Raw genomic sequence first — 23,168 nt, 5'->3', positions numbered from 1 at the left:
GTTTTAGGTAGTTTCAAGGTAGAACTTCAAAAGCTTTATACATAAACTTAGAACAAGTCTATTGTTGACAGCAATCATACATAGGTGACAAAGTCGAAGATGGTCAGCCACAGATCTCCAAGTCTGCTCTCAGCTGATGTTCCTTTAAGTTCTGTACTAATAATAATCTTACTTATAAGGCGCTTTTTACAAAAGCGATACAAAGCGCTAACGAAATACAATAGCAACAAAACAAAAGATAAACTACATGCTTTACAGACAAAACAATGCAATTAACAATGACTCAATCTAGAGTAACTTAGGATAGAGGTGGGTTTTTAATTGGGATTTGAAGGAACTCAGGGAATTGGCTAAACGAACAGATTGAGGAAGACGTTTCCAGCATTTTGGCCCAGTTGCAGCAAAAGCTTTAGATCCTACATTGGTACGTGATCGTGGGGCATTCAATACAACAGCTGAAGTGGATCTTAAATTATACAGAGACTGGCGGGTGTGGAGAAGGTTGCCCAGATAATTTTTTCGTAATGACCAAAAGTGTCCAATGCCTTTAAGGCCAAAGGTCAACACATTGCCAGCTTCATGACACATACAACTTAATTTTAACAATATTAATTTTGGTTTTTGCATCAGGGATAAACTTGACATCTATAAATTCGTTACAGTACCCGCTGCCAAAACATGGGACTCCAACTGCCTCTAGCTACCGGGCAGTCTCTGTAGTCTAACTAGTAGGACACTGCTCTAGAACTGCAAGGGTCGTGGGTTCGAATCCCAATCGAGTAATATGCCTGTGATATCTTTTCACAGGACTCAAGAAAGTGCTGAGGATACAGTGCTCACGCACATCGATGTAAGGGTGAAATCTAAAATCTATATTCTTTATCCCCATTGCAAATTTAACATCTATTAATTTTTTAAGTTTACAATTATTCAATAACCCACTAAAATGGCAATAATTCTGGAATAAAATGATGAGTAAAACAAAAAACATTATCCACAGCGAGTTCAAGGATCTGATCCCTGCCAGATTAATAGTATTTTGAGCATGGTTTGATGATAATTGGGGGTTGCTACTGTCCATCTTACAGGTTTTGTTCATTCATAGCAATCTGACCACCAATTCGGTTTGGCCTAAGAGGTCGACCAATGCAACAACACAGCATGTCTTGGAGACCTTTACGAAACTTCTTGTATTTGAAGATGTAAATGATGGGATTGACAACAGAGTTCATTTTGTACATGGAGTTAAATACATAAACCAGATAGACTGAAAAGCTGTGGCACCATTCTGTCATTGCACTTGGTAAGCAGATAATGTGATAAAAAGCCAGTGGTGTCCACAGAATAAACAGTGCACCCATGACAATCCTGAGCATGCTGATCACATTCTGTCTGGCATGTAAAAGCTCAAGGGCTGCTCCTTGCACATTCTGTTGTTTGAACTGTTGAGCGCTTCTCTTGAGAGTGGCTTGGATCTTGTAGTAAGCCCAAGCCAAACAAAGAATGGGCAACAAGTAGCCAAAGAGAAAGAAGAGCACAACTGTTACAATCTCCATGGTGTCAAATGAGTCAGACAGTTTGCAACCAAGCCAGCTGGTATCATTGCTAGCATTCACTGTGAATAAACGAGGGCTTGAACATAGAAATGAAATCCCTAATGCTATGAAAATGATGCAGATAACTTTTTTAGGACACATCTTTCTTGGATAGTGCAATGGATGCACTATTCCTATATATCGTTCATAGGTCACCAGACACAGACCATAACTTGATGAGGAGGCTGTTAATACCAAAATAAAGCCACTTTTGACAGTCCGACAATAGATCTCTCTTCCAATGAAACTTTCTGTTTGATAGCTTTTAGCTGTTGCAATGTGCAAAATAAAGTTACAGCAATAAATGCTGTCAATAACGGCAAGATATGCCAGCAAGTAGTTTGTCATATTATGAAGGCTTTTGGTGCGAAGGATGACCAGCCAGGCTAGAGTGTTGAGAACGATTCCAAATGCTTGTGCAATTTCAATAATAGAAGTCCATTCATACATTTTCAATACTTTAAACACTAACGTTTGCCCGATGTTATAGTCTTAAACTGATGCTGGTAGTGATCGATCGTAGTTGTCAACTTTCATCAATGAAGAACTGTACATGTGGATGTAGTAAGATCTTTTCTCACTTCATGTGTTGATTGAACACGCAAAAGATGGAGTTGTTCTTTAGTCTGATGGGCGAATGCAAACAGTCTTTGAATTTTCTACATCAAAGTGAAGTTGTTGAGTTTCTTTAACCATTTAGCCACTGTATTATGAACGCTGGTTTTAACCTGATGCTGGTAGGTAGTGATTGTATAGTTACCAACTTTCAGTAATTGTTTTCAAAATTCATGTGCTGATCACAAACACACAAGATATGTTGGAGTTATTCCTCAGTCTGATGGGCGATTGCACACAGTCTTTGTGTTTTCTACATCAAGTGACGCTGTGATAAGATTCTTCAACTCTCCTCTTTGCTGCTGAAAAGTTTGACGCAGTCTCTGAATGCCAGAGAATTTCATTAGCCTTATACAATTGAGAACAAGACCAATGTTGACAGCAATCATAAATAAGTGATGAAGTCCAAGATGGTCAGGCACAAATCTCCTGGTCTGCTCTCTGCTGTCGTTCCTTGACACTGTAATATTTCTGAGAGTGTTCCTCCACAGTTTTGGTATCGCCCTGAGGTCCCTATGTCGGAGTTAATGTCTGTATCATTATGATGAAAGACTAGAGATGAAATTTGTTTGATGAATATTAAATGAGGGCGTAGAACAAAAGTCCCATTAACCTTATTAGGTTTTACCACTCAACAATATTTTAGCACTAATGAGTTTACAGGAGAACATTATGACGAATTTCTATTCTTATTGTCTGCACCTAATGGTGATTGAAGACCATTGTCAATATAACACTGATGGTAATAAAGACTTGTAATGCGCACATATCCGCCCTGCTGGGTGTTCATGGCGCAGAATGCTGCCCTCAAGGTCTACAAGTGCCTGTTTCGGAGACTGCTTTATTGGTTGTTTCTTTTAATTTTACAACCAAATTCAGATTGACATAATATATCAAATAAATAGATTGTGTTTTCCTAACTGCTTCAAATTTTTGGGCGATACATGTATAAAAAAAAAAACACCAACACCTTTTTGAAAGGAAATTTTCATTAGTTTTATTGCATACATCTACATTTTGTCTTGTTCCATGAAATGCTTGATCACAACTTATATTTGAATTCCTCAGTTTTTGAGACAGTTGCTGTTTCACATGATTAGGGGCAAGCTTTTGCCTAGTCTCAAAAGAGATGGTTATCACCCAAACACAATTCTGAATGAACAATGGTACCAGGGTTTGCTCGTCTTGAAGTTGCTATGCAAAGGCTTGGCCCGAACCATTTGACATACAGCAAATGTCTAGGAGGAATTCAAATGTAATGTGTGTTTTGTGTCTAAGCAAGTCATTGTAACAGGCATTATTCATATTTATATAACACCCAGGCAGATCCTTGCCATTTGATTGGAGGATTGTCCGTCACGTGATAGCAAATAAAAGTGCTATTGCACGCTGAGTCACTCACCGTGCATTTTTCGTTCCATCCGAAAAGTACTATTACACACTGAGTAAAAACATCACTGCATGTGCGTGTCTTTGGTAACGCAGTTAAAAGGCACATACATTCGGCGTTTGCGTGTCTCAAAATAGCTGTAAAGAACGCACATAGTCCTGAATCCTGCAGGCCGACCCAAAAGAAACGGGTGTAATTTCACAATTGAATGTAGGCCTACGCTTTGTTTGTTTTCAAGTTGTATCCTCCAATCAAATTGACAAAGATCTACTTGGATGTTATATAAAACAAATAATGAATCTTTTTCATTCGTGCAATGTTTCATTCAACTCGCTCCGCCTTGTTGAATAGAACATTCCATCTTTCAACTCATGGACATTTCGCACCATTGCACTCATAAACATTCATAATTTGTATACTAACTCGCAAATGGCTTTTTCTCTACATCTGTCTTTCAATTTGTTTTCAGGCTTGGAAAACCAGACTGCACTCCGGAGTCCCACTCAGGGAGTGTAAGGACTTTTGGGAGAATAAATTTGGTGACCTTAACGAGGTTCCTTGGGTGACCTTCCGAAAGGCGTTCCTGGAGGAATACGACGACCAGCTGACGGAGAAATTCTCGAAAGAGAAGATTGATTGGTTGACGAATCTCCTGTACGGTGACATTTTGCTGATGCGTAATATCATTACCAAGCACACATATGAGACGTTCTGCTGCCATGATCCGAACGAGCCTCGGGATCCAGATCGCTTCTTCAGCAGGTTACTCTCATACGCGAAGGGCACCATCGCCATGAGAGGGGTATTCAACATGGAGAGTACTGTGCGCTTGGATGCTATACAAAAGCTAGGTACGGCGTAGCCCTATATAGGACTCTTCCTCGGTACACAGATACAGAGTCCTAACTATTAAGGCCCGTTTCTGGGGCGGAAATTTTTTAAAGCTTCATAACTCAAATCTTACCTGCAAAAAGACACTAATTTCAACAGATTCACGTTCCATGGCGGCGTACATTTTTCTGGGGTGGGTTTTGGTCCTAATATATTCCTAACAAATCAGTCATTTTCGTGAAACAATGCAGCTCCCAACATTACAAAAAATCCCATTTTGATCATTTTCTCACAGTGTTGTCTGTTGCCTTGCGTACGCGTATACATTCGCGTACAGACGCATGATGCAAGACGCAAGAATTCTTGGTCACCGTATCTTGACTGCACAGCGTTAACATGCAACCACAACGCAAGATTTGCGCGTCGTGCGTTTTGTCTTGCGTTAACACGGCAGACTGTGAGAATACAAACAAAAATATGAATTTCTTACTGTGGGGAGCTGCATTATTTCATGAAAATGACGGATTTGTGAAGAATATATGACGACCAAAACCCACCGCAGAAAAATATATGCTGCCATGGAATGTGAATCTAGTGGCTTGTTGCAGGTAAGATTTGAGTTATGAAGCTGTGAAAATTTTCCGCCCCAGAAATGTACCCTGATGTCCAGGACGTCACTGTAGTACAATACGAAAGTGTAAGGCCGCCAGGGCTAGGTACAGCGTTCATTTATGTTTTGCTTCAACCCTGGTCCCAGGGGTGATCATTCTCGCTGTACCATTCTCTTTTTTACAGGAATCCTTGCTGGTATTGGTTGGTTTTAATGTTCCAGTATAAAATAATAATAATAATAACCAGATTTTGTTACACCTGAAGGGCGTCTCAAAGAGCTTCAAACATTATTACCCCTAGTCAATGGGCCATCTCAGCTCCCTCTTGTGCTACAACGTGCCACTCCGCTAAATCAATCACAAGAACCATCTCAGCCCTAACGGTTACCAAATTACCCCTAGGTGGAGAGAAGCAATTACAATATAGTTAAATATCTTGCTCAGGGACACAAATGTCACGACCGAGATTCGAACCCACACTCTTCTGAACACTCTGCGGCCTCGACACCATAAAGCACGTATTTTAATTAGCTCTGTAGCCTAATGGAAAGATACTTTTGCAGAATGACCACTGCCATATTTGTGATTAGTAGGCTCTTGTGGGTAACATTACACACTCCATTTTGGGGGTCATCTTCAACATGTACATTTAATGAAAGTCAATTACTCAATGCAAATATTTGTTATCTTCATTCATTTGTTGTGACATGCAGGGCAATTCAAGACGCAGTCAGTCATTGCAGTTTTGTTGGACTTGTCCAATGATAACGATGCTAATGTGAGAGCCGTTGCAGCTATTTCCTTAGGGAAAACGGGTAATTATGCCAAATATATCAATCAATTAATCAGTCAATTAATCAATCAATCAATCCAGGGGTCGATTTCACAAAGAGTTAGGACTAGTCCTAGGAGATATCATAAAACATATGTCTAACCCCCAAGTTAGGACGAGTACATGTAACTAGTCCTCGGAACGAGACTAGTCCTGAACTCTTTGTGAGAGCTGTCTCTGGGTCATTTAGAGAGCACCAAATCAAAAGTTTGCTTTAAGGCGCTGAGGCACAGTTGAATGGTTAGTAAGCCTTCTAGAACATTCCAAAATAAAGCAATACAACAATGTTGGAGTATAAACAAGTAGGTTGCACAGTTGTTGGCAGCCCACAGGAAGTGATAATATAGTTGTGTGTAAACAACAATCATTCAGTATCACCCTGGCAGGCCTGATACTTCACGGAGGCAACGAAGGCGATTGCCTCCGTGTCCCCCGGTCATTGCCTTGGTGCCCCGCGAAAATGCTACAGTACAAATTTGCAATTTCATCATAGGGTGCCCTTTACCAAGAAGAAAATGCCTTGGTGCCCTTGCCCTTCCAAAAACGAAGCATACAGCCCTGCCCTGTAATTGGCAACGGGGCTTAGAGGTGATTTTTCTTTGATGGTTAGGGAAGCCATGGATAATCAAATCTCCTGTAGGGGGAAGTTTTCAGTCATTACCAAACAGATACACACCCTATAAAAACGTGAACACCAGTTTGTTTTGTTCAAAATATCTACATTTTTTGTTAAGGATTAAAACAATGAAAGGGCTCCAAAAACCAAAGGTATACTTTTTCCTTTAAATCAATGAATCCTGCAGGTATAAAGAGCAGACGAGTGTCCCAGAGGATGCTGAAAATGCTGTCTGATCCGGATCGCTTGGTGAGAGAGGCTGCCTGCATATCCCTGGGTCGCATGCAGATTGAGTCGGCAGTACCCAATATTGTACAAGTCTGGTGAGTTCGGCAGAAATTCTTAGTCTGGATTATACAATCTTTTTGGTTTTTACCCATACACACCGATGTGTGAACTCCACCCCAGGGCACTAATGTAAAGTGCGCTGATGTGTAAATAAAATCTGTTAGAACTAGTTGTCAGTATTATTGGGCTTGATCAAACAAAATTGTTAAAAAACAAGGTAAATATTAATGTTAAAGTTTTTTTCTGATTTTGATGCTGGTCTTGCAAAACAAATTCTGGTCCAGTTCAGATTTTGAGCTACAAGCCCAGTGGACTTGTGGATTTTCTGCTCAAATTGTAGCCCTATTAAGACACTGGACACCTTTGGTAATTGTCAAAGACCAGTTTTCTCACTTGGTGTATCTCAACAGTACATGCACAAAACAAAAAAACCTTTGAAAATTTGAACTCAGTTGGTTGTCAAAGTTGCAAGTTTATAATGGAAGAAAATACACCCTTGTGATACGAAAGTGTGTGCTTTCAGATGCTTGGTTTCAGGACCACAAAATATCATTCTTAGGTCTTCTTTAATTAACTTCTTTCTCAAAAACTATGTTAGTTACCAAGTAAGTTTTTATGCTAACAATTACCAAAGGTGTCCAGTGCCTTTAAAGGCAGTGGACACTATTGGTAATTGTCAAAGACTAGCCTTCACAGTTGGTGTAACTCAACATATGCATAAGATAGCAAACTTGTGAAAATTTGAGCTAAATCGGTCATCGAACTTGCGAGATAATAATGAAAGAAAAAATATCCTTGTTACACGAAGTTGTGTGCATTTAGATGGTTGATTTCGAGACCTCAAGTTCTAAACTTGAGGTCTCAAAATCAAATTCGTGGAAAATTACTTTCTCTCGAAAACTATGGCACTTCAGAGGGAGCCATTTCTCACAATGTATTATACCATCAACCTCTCCCCATTACTCATAACCAAGAAAGGTTTTATGCTAACAATTATTTTGAATAATTATCAAAGGTGTCCACTGCCTTTAAACCATTATTGTCTTTTTCCGAACCAGGAGGAAGGACATCATCTCTCATGTGAGGGCAGCAGCCGAGGTAGCTCTTCGTTTGATCGATTCAGACCGTGCCAGGCAGGCTATTCAGATGACTGAGGTTATCAGCTCAGAGATTCACAAATTGACCTTTGACTGAAATCTCCCCTCCGACTTTTATGGTTGTTTGTTTGTTTGTTTGTTGGGTGTTGGGTTTTTGTTTGTTTGGATGATCTTCTCTTCGGATGAACTTGTCAAACTCCCACAAGGGGATATAAACACTAAGCTGGCAATAGACCTTTATTACTCCATTCCAACTCATTGTAACCAAACTGAGGCTGGATGAAATAATAGACTGGTGCCATGTTTGCACAATCAATGTTAGGATTCATTACTGTTATGGAAACAAGGGACATGACCAAGATGGTGACAGTGTGATAAAGGTATACATGTATAGCCAATCTCTCTCATACAAACAACTTCTATGATGATGAATTGCACAAACCAAGAAACCAAGATAGATTATGCGGTCACTTCAAGCAATGTGATGGTGTCCTCGTCAAGGTCTATAAAGGTTAAACAAAACAACTTCTTCCTGCCCTGAAGGCTTTAGAATGATTTGTTGGTGATTATAGGTTTTCCGGGTCAATTTTAGCAAAAATTAATTCAATTTCATCTTAAAACCATATTTAGATTCCATGTACAGTCACAGGCCTGCTATGACAAAAGCAATGGTCCTGTTTTAAGATTCTTGAACAAAATGATTGTTTTACTCCAAACATTTTGATGCAGTTGTGCTCAGCTGAGTGGTGTTAAAGCCACTGGACACTTATGGTAAACAGTACTGTCCAAAGGCCCACACTTCGTGTATCACAACTTACATATAAATTAACAAACCTGTGAAAATTTAGGCTCAATTGGTCATCGGAGTCGGGAGAAAATAACGGGAAAACCCAAAGTTATTTGTAAATCTGTGAACTTTTAATTTTGTTTCTGTTCCAAAAGTGTATAATGGCGTTAAATCTTTATCAAATAATGTTAGGGACTGCTGTAAAACAATGTAATGAAAATAATTGTTGTCTCAGTTTTTGGCATGTAAAACGTATTAACCAGTTATGGTATTTACATTGCCGTCATTGCAGTGATTTTGCTGCAAATATTTATAATTATAAAAATCTCCTGAGGAAGCTGCAAATTCCTTTATTTTCACACTCAGATTTTCACTGATTAGAAGGGGTAGCTGCCAGCTAGAGTCTGACAACTTCGCGGTCTCCCTTGGCAAAGCACGACTTCATGCCATGCACATCGCAAAAAACCACGGCGTGTGAGCTCGCTCAAACCTCGGTCATTTACGTACTAAGCATTCTCTCAAAATAAACATCTTTTAAATAATATAACCAGTTCATACGTTTTACATGCTAAAATAATTTGTGTGAATTGTTTCACCCATTTCTCAAAAACTGCAGCATCTCAGCAAGTACCACCATTATCTCCAAACCATGTAAGTTTAATGTAAATCTGTGGACCTTGTGTTTTGTGTCCCACAAAGAGTACCCAAATCGTTTAAAGGAACATTGCAGAGTTGTTAAAGGCAGTGGACACTATTGGTAATTACTCAAAATAATTATTGGCATAAAACCTTTGTTGGTGACGAGTAATGGGGAGTGGTTGATGGTATAAAACATTGTGAGAAACGGCTCCCTCTGAAGTGCCATAGTTTTCGAAAGAAAGAAGTTATTTTCCACGAATTTGATTTCGAGACCTCAAGTTTAGAACTTGAGGTCTCGAAATCAACCATCTAAACGCACACAACTTCGTGTTGCAAGGGTTATTTTTCTTTCATTACTATCTCGCAAGTTCGATGACCGATTGAGCTCAAATTTTCACAGGTTTGTTATTTTATGCGCATGTTGAGATACACCAACTGTGAAGACTAGTCTTTGACAAGTACCAATAGTGTCCACTGCCTGTAAGAAAAACAATCGTGAATTATCACAGGTTTACATAAAACTTAGTCTAATGATAATGATAGTAGAAAAGATCCCTTGAAATATTTCTGTCTGAAATGTCACATTTGATGGATGTAAAAATAACTCATTTCCTGTTTACAGTTTATTGCTCAGTGAGCATTTTCTTCCTCTTTTTTTTTTTCAATTTGTGTAATCGGTAATCAGTTTTTCACAAACTTCTACAGGTTCTACACTGCCAGCAACTGTTTTGTTAGCAAAACAAAATGATGTAATATTCCATTAATATGTTATAATAATGGTGCAATTTCTCTGTCTCAATTAATACTATCTATCAATGTTTTATTACAAAATTATGCAAAAATGAGTGTTTCAAAGGTATCCAATTTGGTTAGATAAAGATAACTGAGTAACGTGTATTAACTAGAACTTTATGGAGATTTTAGAAAGTTATATTTTAGTGTTTATAGTATTTTCATAAAATTATAGAACTTAAAGTAGTGCTGGATATATCAGTGACAGTGAAGTGAGTCTAGAACATCCTCACCGATGATAAATCTTGCCATTTTGGGAGTCAGTAAAAAAAAAAAACTTAAATCAGGGGAAACATAAACATCACAAAAAATTCTTATAAATCACAGAACTCAGCGAGTCTGTCTGGTTCCTTTGATGAATCTTGCTTGTACCATTTTGGGAGTCAAGAAAAATCCTGAAATCTGGGGGGACTATACCTGGAACTAAAATAAATCAAGAAAAAGTCAAATAACAGGACTCAGTGGTACTTTATTCATCATAAATGAAGATTTTATATCAAAGTAGTGTCTATGGTGAAATCTAAATCTGCCTCAAAATGTCACTGATGTTGTTTTGTATTTGTATAGATTTATAAACATCTGTAGTGTACTGTAAATTATGTTATGCCATTTGTACTTTTTACTCAGTGTAATTAAAAGTCAGTTTCGCTTGGAAGGAAACTTGAACTTGTATCCTTGATTACGTGTGAAGTGGGCAGGGTTGTTCCGTAAGGACTATTGGTACGTATGTAAATGGTAGGAATGGGTTTGCACTATTGCTTATGGACCGTATTGAATAACCCCTTTGTCGTTTGTTGCTATGAAATTCGCCATTTTGTAGGGTAAACCATATGTGCGTCCAAACGCTTACATCAATGAAGCACGCATCATTCCCGGTTTGATTTCTGCGGTGCATGCACACGCACACGCCTGCACACTCACACAGACACCATGTTGTAGGTCCGACATTTGAAAGGTGACGTTACATTCAATATGGTCTATTTCACACATGCGCTCATGGAATACGGATAGTGAACCCGTAGACAATGAGGGTCGAAAGGCTTAGTTGGGTTTGGCACGCACGTGATCTTTTTTTCCCCCCGTACTCCATGAGTGAGTGTGTGACAACAAATATATCTTCAAGCAAATTATCAAATAAACACTACGCTGACAAAAGCCAATCTCTCCCATACAAACATTGGTTTACAGGCAGTGGACACAATTGGTAATTACTCAAAATAATTATTAGCATAAAACCTTACTTGATATAACGAGTAATGGGGAGCTGTTGATAGTATAAAACATTGTGAGAAACGGCTCCCTCTGAAGTATCGTACTTTTCGAGAGAAAGAAGTAATTTTCCGCGTTCATTTGAAGAGGCATTTATCTGTGACAAGGTGTTTTTTCTTTCATTATTATCTAACAACTTCGACCACCAATTGAGCTCAAATTTTCACAGATTTGTTATTTTTTGCTTATGTTAAGATACACCAAGTGAGAAGACTGGTCTTTGACAATTACCAATAGTGTCCAGTGTCTTTAAAGTCTATGATTATTAGTTACACAAATCAAGGAAATTTGATTTGATTACAATGTTTTAGATTCAGAGATTGTTAGATTTAGCCGGGTGTCTGTGCATTGTTGGAGACGCTTGAGGGTTTGCAGTCTGACAAATCCAAAACTGCTCCACAGTTAATTTCCGCCGTCCCTACAAATGGAACAAATGGCCCAAGGCATCCCTCTCGGTACTTGTGATATCTGGGTGCCAGAAGTCAAGCAGCAACACGACCCGGGGTCCTTGGGCTTGGGATCCAGCGTGTCTCGCTTCATGGAGGAACGAGTCGTCGAACAGGAGGCATTTCCCTTCCCTCCAGTGCCTTCTCTGATGGGCTACGGTGAGTGTACAGCAATCTCGAGGAATATGAAGACCTGTAGATGTGTGTGATCAGATAAAGAAGAAAAAATGTACACAGTTATAAGCATCACTCTTGAATTTCAAGGATTTACATCTCAAGGAGAGCATCAATTGGCTTCCTATAGTCGACCGAGGTCTGAATCATGTTGGGGGGGGGGGGAGGGGCAACTTGGTACCCATTTAAAGGGGCTCTGTGCCAGTAGCTGTGTGGAATCATGGAGGTAGGAATGAACTCGCACCCAGTTTCTGCACGCGCATCCTCCTTTAATATCAAATCTATGAGAGCACATGCAGTAACTATATGTTCAAATTCCATAGTACTGTACATCAATAGGCCTGCTTTGATCATGAGGACATTACCCCTTTAATAGGTGTGGGTGAACAGCAGCTCTGATTCAATTGAAGGTAATTCTGTTGTAAATTTTGGCAATTGACCAAGGACAGACTTGGGGCCTATCCCATGTAGTCTGTAACCTAAAGCTAGAGCAAGATTACTCCAAGAACTATGAGGTTCGTTCCGCTATCGTCACCACGAGACAGCTGTGGAATGAACCTCATAGTTCTAGGAGTTCTTGGCTCTCTTTTGACATTGGTCTTTTCAGGGAATCCAACTGTTATCCACCCATTATAATAGAGCTCTCACCAAGATGACATCTGATCCTTAAGTTGCACGGTCCGTAGTGCTCTGTGATGTGAGTGCCTGCCTCCAGAACGGAAAAAGTTGCGTTTCCAAAGACACAACCACTCATGAACGATTCCATCTCTTCAAGAATTGCGACTGTCTTCGGGCATCTTGCACAATTCTCCTCGATCTTACGTCCCTGGTTAAACAAATGAAATACGCTCCACATTCCGTCTGGTACGTCATTCTCGACCCATCCTCGGAAATCTTCCGCAATGTTTTGTTCGTTGAGCATTTCTTCGTATTCCCGTTTGACAATCTGAACGGCACCTTCCAAAGCTGATATTTCGGATAAAAATTTGTCATCACACCATGGACTGGCATCCAGTCCTTCGAGTGTAAAAACATTTGGTTTCTGTAAAGAGGTCAATCGACTTGGTTCTTGGTCCACCTCTGCGCTGTTCTCAATCGAAGTTTGTACACGTTTTAATTCCATTCCTTTACAACCACCATCTTTGCTTATCTCCTTCTCATACACCAAAAATCTTTCCGACAGATCAGTTTTCAATAGTTCATAGTTATTGCATCTTACACAGCCAGGTGAAGTGCATTTAGAGAATTTATCATAATACAAACTGTTGTTATCAGATTTTGTTTGTGTCTCCTTCCGTTGAAAACAAAATATAATCATCGTAATTATAATACCAGATCCGATAGTAAGAAACAGTAACAGTGGGTGTTGAAGCATTTCAAATTCCATTTTCACCGGCAATCAAGGGTCCTTTCAGCGACTCACTAACAGTTGCCTACCAAACTATGTCTACAGTTAACTTTTACAATGGCTGACCCCTCCAGTAAAGTCACACTCACAGTTGCACTTTGCAGTTGTCCAATTCAACAAATTGGAGGGAGTCTGATGATAGCAGATTGGAAAGTGGACAGTTGTCCAACTTAAGTCCAGAAAGTAAGTAAACGGATAACTTTCCGTATGGCGCCACCACTTTTTCACTCATATTTACAGAAAGGGATATCTCATATCGAATGAAAAAGTGGTGGCGCCATACGGAAACTTTTCCAAGTAAACCATTGAACATTCTGTGTCATTTTTAACGCAATAATTCTCTGTAAACAGTAGGTTTTTACAAACTAAAACACAAAACTTTGCAGACTTCAATTTCAGATGGACTTCTACCAATGTTTATGACGCGCGCCCTCTCTTGTCAGTCATCGCCCAGGGCGTTTGAGAAAAATAGTAAGGTTACCCAGTTTGAGAGGAGTGAATTTTGCGCACAAATCCTATGCGAAAATACCGAGAGACGTCTGGAACATTATTATGGGAGAATAATGTAAAGAAATGGCATTTCGGTGAGTAGATTTTCTCCATATTGCTGTATTTTTCGTCTGTATACTTCACGTATTTCTGTAAATTTTATGAAAAACAATTATTTGCTGTAAATATGGAATGTGTAGAATTTAGCAGAAGTGGTTTATGATTGATATGTATGTACCAAAAAAGACTTTCTAACGTCACTATATTCCTCTCCATGCAATTGCAATATTGAATGGACGGATGACTGTGTGTGGGTCCTACTAACTACTTGCCGTCAACTCGCAGTCAACTCCTCCAATATACATTTAAAATCCACAAAAGAAGCATAGAACGGTGACGTATCAGCTAAAAGAGAACTTGCGTAAGTTTTAGGTCGTATTTCGGAATAAAAATTGAGTTTTTTTTCTTGTGAAAAAATTATCTCGAAGCAGCAAAACCGTCGGCCGCCATCTTGCTTTTTCATATGGATTAATCTTGGCCCGAGATGTCAATGATTGGTACTTTTTTCATCAACACAAAGTCGTTTTTATGAATGAATTTGTACCGAAAACCATGAGAAATATGTAGTTTAGCCCAGACTTAACACTTCCGTGCCCCGTTTATAAATTTTTCAAGTAAATTTAATGAGTTGACGGCACGAAAATGATTTGACGGCAAGTCGGCGAGTTGACAGCAAGTAGTAGGACCGCTGTGTGTGTGTCACTGAATGTGTCACTAACTACTGTCACTGTGACACTGGCAGTGTCTACTTCTAAAAACAATATAAAGGCTCCCCCGTGAGCCATCTCCATCTCCTGCCGGAGGAGGGTTACGTTATCGCAACTATCAATATACATTCATTATTATGCTTGCATTGCCTTTTTGTCGGGTGAAATTAAAAAACATCTTCTAAAACTATAACCGGGAAATTTTCTGCTCAGTACTCACTGACACTGTTGTTTTTCTGTCGCGACGCACGTTTTTTAACTTCTCAATAAGATATACTGAACGCTTTATTTTTTGGGTCACAAAGTGCTGTACACGCTGGCACCAGCCTACTAGATTGACGCTGTGCAGGCAAAGCCCTAGCCGAGTTGGACTAAATCATTCTGTACAAGGGGTGTTACAAGGTTATGCGGCAGGCAGTGCGTGGGCGCTGTCCGGTTACAATACACGCCGTTCATGCATATAGCTTGCACTGCCTTGTAACACCCCTTTTACATAATGGTTTGGTCCGACTCGGCTGCGGCTCGGCAGTTCGTTAATCCAATTGGCTGGTACCCGCTTGGTGAAAAAAAAAAGCGTTGGGCATATTGAGAAGTCAAAAAACGTCCGATTGACATAAAAACTACAGTGAGTACCGAGCAGAAAGTTTTTTTCCATGGAAAATTAATTCTTTCTCAAAAACTACATTACTTCAGCCGTTTCTCACAAGTAAGGTTTTATGCTAATAATTGTTTTGAGCAATTATCAATAGTGTCCAAGCTTGATAGTGTCCACTGTCTTTAATAAGCAATTACACAGCACACAACGCAAGGGACCTGTGGCTTCACAACCCATCGGAAAACGATATGGAAAGGTTTGCAGTAACACCATGTAATGATTATCTCTAAACGAGTTGGGGTGGTTCTAAAAAGAACCATTGGTTTCGAATCGATTTTCAATCAGTATGCTCTGATCGTCTTCTGGAGAAAGCTTTCTCCAGAAGACATCAGAAGTCGACCAGAAGACAATCAGAGCATACTGATCGAATTGTTCAGTTGAAACCAACGATTCTTTTAAGAACCACCCCAACTCATTTAGAGATTATCATTACATGGTGTTACCGCAAACCTTTCATATAGCAGAGGTTTAGCTGAATTAACTTTAAATCTTTTTATGTCAGCCTGGTGAAAGAAATGGGCAGTTATTTTTTTCCCACACAAAAAATAAATCCTTCACTTTGGTCTATTTGTCTCCAGTGCTGTGGAAAACCTCTGTGAAATTTAAACCCCAGTGGTTGACCAAGTGGTAGAAATGCCACCATTCCAACACACATTGTGCAATTCTCCTAAAACTTGGATCATAGTGTCTGACTTGGTATTTAAAATAAATTTGATATAAAAAGAAGAAACAAATATTATGATGCATTAAAAGTTTTTAAAATGTGGTCTTTCATTTACCATCCTAGGAATCCTAATGGTCAACCAAGTGCAGGTAAGAAGTTAACTAATCAATAAATTAATTAAAGAATTCGGGTACTTTTTCAAAATGTCCACAGATTTACATTAAACTTACAGGGTTTGAAGATAATGATAGTGGACATGGTGGAAAGCTTCCCTCCAAATATTACTAACTGAGGTTCTGTAGTTTTTGAAAAATGAGTGACACAAGTCACAACATAATTTTCGTCTCAGGAAGACGAAAATTATTTTAGCATGAAAAATCCCATTAACCAGTTATGATGTTATGACATAACCATAGATGTAGAATAAGTGGTTTAATACGTTTGTACATGCTAAAACTGAGCAAACTTATTTAAAAAAAATAGTTAATGGCCTGACGTTTCGACCCTAGCAGAGTCTTTCTCGAAGGCTAAATGACAACACAACAAACATGAACAGGTAACTAAGTGAAACAGAAGCAGTGAAGTGTAAATACATGAATGGGGTTAGCTAGAAAGCATACAGAAAAAAGCAAGGGGTAAACAATGAATAGGGGGACAAAAAAAGGGGGGGGTGAAGGGAAGGGACTGGCTTGACCACAAGCAAGAAGATGGAAACACAAAGGACAACATCAAGGGTGGGGAGGTGGGGTAAAAAAGTAATTAATTGGTGAATGAGGCCCAGGCTAAAAGGCTATGGTGAAAAAGGAGACGGCAAAACAAAAGGTTTACTAGTCGTTTCCTTCTTGGATGTTCAGACCATGGGGTTGAATGGTCTGGAGGCGTCTAATCCAGAGTTTCTCCCTACTCAAACAAACAGTCTCTCTGTGGTTGCCTAGTGCTTCTATTCCCTGTAAAATCAAAATTATTTGTTTTACTTATTTCTCAAAAACTACAGCACCTCAGTATTAAGTAAAATTTCAAGGGAAGCTTTCTACTATCATAATCTTCAAACTGTGTAAGTTTAACGTAAATCTGTGGACATTGTGTTTTTGTTAGGACAAAGTACAATGACCTTTTAAGCCAGGCTCATACTTCCTGCGAACGCAAATGCGATACGGATGTTGACATCACATTTTCGCAACAAATAAAAAGTTGAGCTGTACTCAACTTTTGCGAAATATTTGGTGCAAAAACAGGGCTGTGATGTCAAATTCAAGTCAAATTGGCTTCGCATTTGTATTCGCAGGAAGTATGAACCAAGCTTCAGTGTCTTTGAGTAATATTTTGATAAGGCTTTTGAAAAGTCAGTAAAGCTCTGACCAATACTTTTACCTTGCGCTTAAAGGCAAAATATGGCTTTAATTAAAAAGGAAACCACGTTTTTAACAACCTATCCAGTTTTGTGCAAAGAAACCACCTTGACTTAATCCTAATTATGCAAGCCTAAATCTAACAAAGATCACTTCTATTTCTTTCTTCTCTTCTCTTCTCCAAACTCTGACACCCTCCCCCCCCCTATCTCCGGGGTTCCCTGTCAGTAGGCTTTGGGATGCTGCCATATCATCAGCAGATGTATATGCCAGGTAACCATAGCAACAATCAGTAGATAAATCAAGGATGCAGTATCAGCTTGTGTACATCATCTTGAGTGCTTTCCATATCCCCTCATTCCTCTTTTCAGTGTCTTAAGTTTATTTTTGTCTCTTTTTTTGTGTCTCATTTACTCATTTGATTTTGGCATCAGGTGTGCATCAACCAAGCCTCTTGAGCGCTTTAGAAAAAAAGTTATGTTTTCTGTTACATGCCAACCATAGAGCTATATATATTGACTAGAGCGCTAACTTGCTCTGCGTTTTGAAGCCACCCTGTGCGCAGACATGTTTGATGTGTTGCGTGAATTTTTAATTTTAAGAGAACACACATTGCTGCGATTATTTTACATTCGGCGTGTGCGCTTACGTACGCAACTGTCCACTCGCGTACGTCCGCGCTACGTAAACCGTAACTTCGACTTGATTGCCGTACTAAAAAAAAGTAAACGCGCCATTTAATCATGACGCACATGGCGCTCGCAGTTTGTGCGCTGATCAGCAGATTGTGCGTTCACATTTACTGCATTTTTGCTTCGATGGCACATAAAAAAGAACAAACGCACTATCATGCAAATAGCCGTACAATTGCCGTACAAAATTTCAAGCTTTTATATTGGTTTGTACATAAACATGGATGCGCCCACACGGCTTCAAAACCTTGGCGCGTGTATAACGGGGTGTAAGCGCTCTAGTCAATATATATAGCTCTATGATGCCAACCCAAACTAGTTGTTTTGTTTTGTTTTGTTTTGTTTGTTTTTGAATGTGAAGCGAATGCTGACGTCACAAAATTCGCGGTCGGGTAACAGGAAACATAATTTTTTGTTTGTTTAGCCCTTTGCTGTCATGACCGGCGTCACTGTTTATCAGTGCATTTAGAGTTAAAGACACTGAAAACGTTTGGTAATTGTCAAAGACCAGTATTCTCACAATTGGGGTACATATCCAAACATAATGTATGCATAAAATAACAAGCCTATGAAAATTTTGACTCAATTGGTCATTGAAGTTGCAAGAAAATGATGAAAGAAAAAACTCCCTTGCCGACAAAATATTGTGCTTTCAGATAGGAATAAAAGTGGTCTGGCCAGAGGTCTTTTATTATTTTAGTGAGAAATGAATTCTTTCTCAAAAACTACGTTACTTCGAAGGGAGTTGTTTCTCTCAACAGGTCTCTGTTGCTTGTTACCAAGTAAGGTTTTATGCTTTTATACATTTTGAGTAATAACCAAACGTGTACAGTGCCTTTAAAAGCCATAATGCATCTCATTTATTCAGCCAAATCATCTGACGTCATCATTCGTGATAAATCACAGCCGCACCATTTTGGGAATCAGAATTACATGTATTGAGTGAATAGACCGTATCGAGTATGACGTCATCATTCAAATACCTGCCCTACAACATGGCGTCTGTGAGCGTGTGCATATGTTTGCCATAAAAATAAAACCCGGAGCGCTGCATGCTTCATTGATATACGCGTTTAGACGCACAACAAAGGTGTTATTCAAGTAGTGCGTAGCAATTAGAAGGTCGCCCTGGAGGCCATTGCCTCCAAAACTATTCAATACACTTTATGATTTCCCAATTGGAGTGCGCTTTGTGCAAAATGAAATGGCCGTGCCCTTTCAAAGATAAACGGCCTCGCCCTCTCAAAGATGAAATTCCAGGCCTGTCTGATTTCATTAATGGTCATACTTTTACATCTACATGAACATGTACAGGCTGTATGTGGTTGGTTTTGTGTTTAATTTGTTGTGAATTATATTTTGTTTTGAATTAGATTCATGGCTTGATAATATTTTGTTAGGCTGCCTCATTTTATGAAGATGTGACACTAACAAATGCCAAGTAAATGTTTTTTAAATTTTGTTATACTTCTGTTGAGTTTTGCATGAGTTAGATTCTGTTGCAGTGTTAGTGACTACATGTATCTTCGTTTACAAACATGTGGCCTGTGACCTCATACTGAAATTTATGCAAAACAAGATGTAATACTTTGTGTTATTGGGCCTGATTGTTGGGATACTTTGCATTGCTTATTCTTTTTGGCCTGAGGTCGAGTCAACCATACAGTGTCATTGAAATGGCTTTTAAATCTTTATCATGCAATCACCATACATGTACATACATAGTCATGTTCCCTGATACATTGCTTGAGCAATCATATGTAGTATTACAGGGGATCCAGACTGTAGTTCTTTCTTGCCTCCATTTGGTAATAATCATTTGCAGGCCTGATACTTCACAGAGGCAATAGACCCTATTTACACGCTATACTCGCATATACACGCTAGCTCCTGTCTGCCATTTTGTGTAACAAAACGTGCACAAAATTTTTGTGCACATGTTTACGCATCTCAAAACAATGCATTTTTTGCCTTTTGGGGGAGTCCATTTCGTTTGTGCACGTTTTGATGCACAAAATGGCGGACATGAGACGCCTGTGTATGTGCGCTGCACGGTGTGAATAGGGTCTATTGCCTCCATGCCCCTGATCATTGCCTTGAGGGCAGCATTCAAATACACACCTACATACCTCTGGGTGAAGAGAAGCAATTAATGTAAAAGATCTTGCTCAAGGACACAAGTGTCATGACCAGGATTCAAACCCAAACTCCGATGACTTTACCACCAGAACTTGAGTTTGATGCTCTAAACCCCTCAGCCATGACGCCCTACCATATACATGTACATGTATTTCACCAAAAGTGTTATTTCTACATGAACGTACATACAAAGCATTCCACAGCTTGAATAACTTATGATATTGATATTCAACCCTGATTGATCTCTCCAAGGTAATATGAGTATGGGACCGCCCGGACAACAGCAACTACCCCGGCCGGGCAGTGCACAGTTCATACAGCAGAGGGCGCCCTTCCCTGGAGCTGCAGCACCGCAACGCTATCCCATCATGCAGCAGGGCATGTTGCCCCAGCAGGGGGCGTTCCCGCCACAGATGTACAGTGGTCAGATGCCTGCGCAGGTAGTCTAGTCCCTAACCTCGTCGTCAATTCTCATTGACCCCTCCTATGTACAGGTTCAAAGGAAAGAACCTACTATCCCAACCAAAATGCTTGGGCCACCCATTCGCTATAAACATGTGACTATAAACATTCTCTCCCCTGTCCCCCAGACTTGATTTAAGTCCCATTCTCGTGTGAGAGGTCCCTAAGCTAACCTCAACTTACTATGAAACAACCCGTTGCATACAGTACAGTGTGCGCTCGCCGTCAAAATGTGGTCCCGAGAATGGGACTTGACGAGGTCGTTTCTTACTCTGCACAATGGGGAGATGTACAAAACCAATGGGATCGTAGAAGCGCTGCCCTGCCGGTAAGATATTCATTATACTCTGTGACATCACAGTCGAAGACGTTGTAAGGCACGCATCTATACTACGCGGCACGCACGTGGGGCGGGTAAACTCATTAGCAGGCAAGGGGGTGTCGGCGTCATAAGTCGTTTTATTGCACTTCCCAAAATTCAAATTTTGCAAACTAAACCGACCCCAATGTACATGTATGTTACAAAGTATTACTTAAATTCAAATGAACATTTAGTGCTTTCTTTTTTATAATTAATTGGTTATTAAAAAATGTATTTCAATCATCAACTAAGTACTTAACCCACAAGTGACAAATGAACTAGTCTTCTTTTTGGGTTGATTGGTCAAAACGTATCACGTAACAATGTTACATATTCATAAGTGAATACATTTACATACCAGGCGACTGCGACATCGTCAAGTCCCTGTCCCGCATGCGGAACAGGTTTTGGAATGCAGAGCATCACAAAACAGTAGTTTCCTGGGGATGGCACGGGATTTGGACTTGAGTCAATAAGTCTACTGTCCCCCCTGCTCAATGTTCATGGGAGCTCTGTGATTTTCACGTTTTTCTAAAAACTAGTCAAGCAGAAACTATGTACAAAAATTACTGTGTTTTTTAAATCTGAAATATTTGTTCATGGGAGCTCTGTGATTTTCACCTTTTTCTCAAAACTGGTCAAGCTGAAACTATGTACAAAAATTACTGTGTTTTTTAATCTAAAATATTTCTCTTGTTAGCAGGCTGGTCTAAGCATGCAGCAGCAAATGAGCTATCAACAGCAGCAGCAGCAACAGCAACAGCAGCAGCAGCAGCAACATCAGCAACTAGTAGGTCAACCACAACAGTTACCGGCTCACATGCAGCAATCTTTATCCCAGCATCAAGGGTAGGAGTGCTCTTCTCATTTCTTTATTTGTGATGCGATATAAGCTTAATGAGTTGTTTGTCGGATATATTATCATGGATACAACAAGCCATTTAATAGACAAAACAGGCCACGAGACTAATCAGGCCAACAAGGGTGAATTAAAAAAATAACAAAATGTAAATTTCAACTCCGTAAAATTTCACAGACAATAAATGTAACAAGACACTGGACACTATTGGTAATTGTCAAAGACCAGTCTTCTCACTTGGTGTATCTCAACATATGCATAAAATAACAAACCTTCGGAAATTTGACTCAATTAGTCGTCGAAGTTGCAAGATAATAATGAAAGAATAAAACACCCTTGTCACACAATGTTGTGTGCTTTCAGGTGCTTTATTTCAAGACCTCAAATTCTAAATCCGAGGTCTCAAAAATCAAGTTCGTTGAAAATTATTTCTTTCTCGAAAACTTCGTCACTCCAGAGGAAGCCATTTCTCACATTGTTCTATACTGTCAACCTCTCCCCATTACTCGTAATCAAGAAAGGTTTTATGATCATAATTATTTTGAGTAATTACCAATAGTGTCCACTGCCTTTAAAGGCAAATTATACCTTTGGGTTTTGGAACCGTTCCATGTTTTAATACTCTATAGATGTAGATAAAACTTAACTTGTGAAAATATTTCATTTCAATATGTCAGTATGTGGTCGCATTTTATTAGATTGCTGTCCACACAGGCGGAAAAATTCCCTGATAGGAATACACAATCTGAGAAACATTACGAACAGAAACACTTTTTAGATTGAAACTATAGAGCGTAAAATCTTAAATCTTTTTATAACACACATTACTTCGACGTGACATGTTACTTAAAATGCCTGTTATTATCGAAACTAGGCACTAGGCTTCTATCCAATTGTTTTTATTGCCATTGATTTTAAGAGTGATTACCAAACGTGAACCTTCCCTTTAATGCCCTCTGTAGTCAACAGAGGCAGCTTCTAGAGCAGCAGAAGCGGATGGAGGAGCAGATTAAGAAAGAGAGGTACTTCCAGGAGCAGCAGCGCAAGTTGAAACAGTTTGGTCGAGTGGGCAACAAAGCGGCTTCGGTCGACGCCCTTAACATAAACCTCGATGACATGTTTGTTAAAGGAGGAGGCGGGGCAAGAGGTGCTGGGAAGGGAGCTACGACAGCACAAGCTAAACCACAGCAGACCAAACCAGGTATTCAATTGTTGTAATTTAATATTGGAGTGGTGGCTGTCCAGTGTGGATAGTCATTGGATGCTTGACAGTGATAAATCATTCCCCTGCCTTTTGGTCAAAACGGGGCAAGTTTTTGGCACAACAGACAGTGTCTACAT

The 23,168-nt window shown here is 39.5% G+C and overlaps 3 protein-coding genes across 8 annotated transcripts in view; 2 read left to right on the top strand and 1 right to left on the bottom strand.

The window, feature by feature from the left end:
- The first annotated feature begins 2,305 nt into the window (after window positions 1–2,305).
- LOC117290195 lies at window positions 2,306–8,143 on the top strand. The gene is made up of 5 exons (XM_033771453.1): window positions 2,306–2,332; window positions 4,070–4,451; window positions 5,756–5,857; window positions 6,678–6,813; window positions 7,837–8,143. Exons 1-5 carry the CDS (start codon window positions 2,306–2,308, stop codon window positions 7,970–7,972), a joined length of 783 nt encoding a protein of 260 aa, XP_033627344.1. The 3' UTR covers window positions 7,973–8,143.
- Window positions 8,144–11,544: 3,401 nt separating this feature from the next.
- LOC117290862 (aspartate beta-hydroxylase domain-containing protein 2-like) lies at window positions 11,545–13,804 on the bottom strand. 2 transcript variants are annotated; one of them, XM_033772417.1, is made up of 3 exons: window positions 13,674–13,804; window positions 12,631–13,522; window positions 11,545–12,001 (listed from the first exon to the last, which is right to left on the bottom strand). In XM_033772417.1, exons 2-3 carry the CDS (start codon window positions 13,367–13,369, stop codon window positions 11,781–11,783), a joined length of 960 nt encoding a protein of 319 aa, XP_033628308.1. In that variant the 5' UTR covers window positions 13,370–13,522; window positions 13,674–13,804; the 3' UTR covers window positions 11,545–11,780. The 2 variants fall into 2 exon arrangements, with proteins under 2 accessions (XP_033628308.1, XP_033628306.1); XM_033772415.1 differs by having other exon boundaries at window positions 12,631–13,559; window positions 13,753–13,789.
- A 152-nt stretch (window positions 13,805–13,956) lies between these two features.
- The window catches only part of LOC117290561 (synergin gamma-like), a 29,416-nt gene continuing 20,204 nt past the window's right edge, over window positions 13,957–23,168 (top strand). For 2 of the 5 annotated variants that reach the window (XM_033772006.1, XM_033772001.1), the window contains exons 1-6: window positions 13,964–13,974; window positions 16,089–16,114; window positions 17,546–17,587; window positions 20,398–20,585; window positions 21,669–21,817; window positions 22,790–23,028. In XM_033772006.1, coding sequence (XP_033627897.1) covers window positions 13,964–13,974; window positions 16,089–16,114; window positions 17,546–17,587; window positions 20,398–20,585; window positions 21,669–21,817; window positions 22,790–23,028 — 655 coding nt within the window. Of the gene's footprint in view, window positions 13,975–16,088; window positions 16,115–17,542; window positions 17,588–20,397; window positions 20,586–21,668; window positions 21,818–22,789; window positions 23,029–23,168 lie in introns of those variants that run through there. The other 3 variants (XM_033772003.1, XM_033772004.1, XM_033772005.1) reach the window with 3 other exon arrangements.

The sequence above is a fragment of the Asterias rubens genome, chromosome 5 (assembly GCF_902459465.1).
Source record: "Asterias rubens chromosome 5, eAstRub1.3, whole genome shotgun sequence".
Classification (NCBI taxonomy): domain Eukaryota; kingdom Metazoa; phylum Echinodermata; class Asteroidea; order Forcipulatida; family Asteriidae; genus Asterias; species Asterias rubens.
Note: the sequence above shows the minus strand (reverse complement) of the source record. Positions and strands in the feature narration are given on the sequence as shown.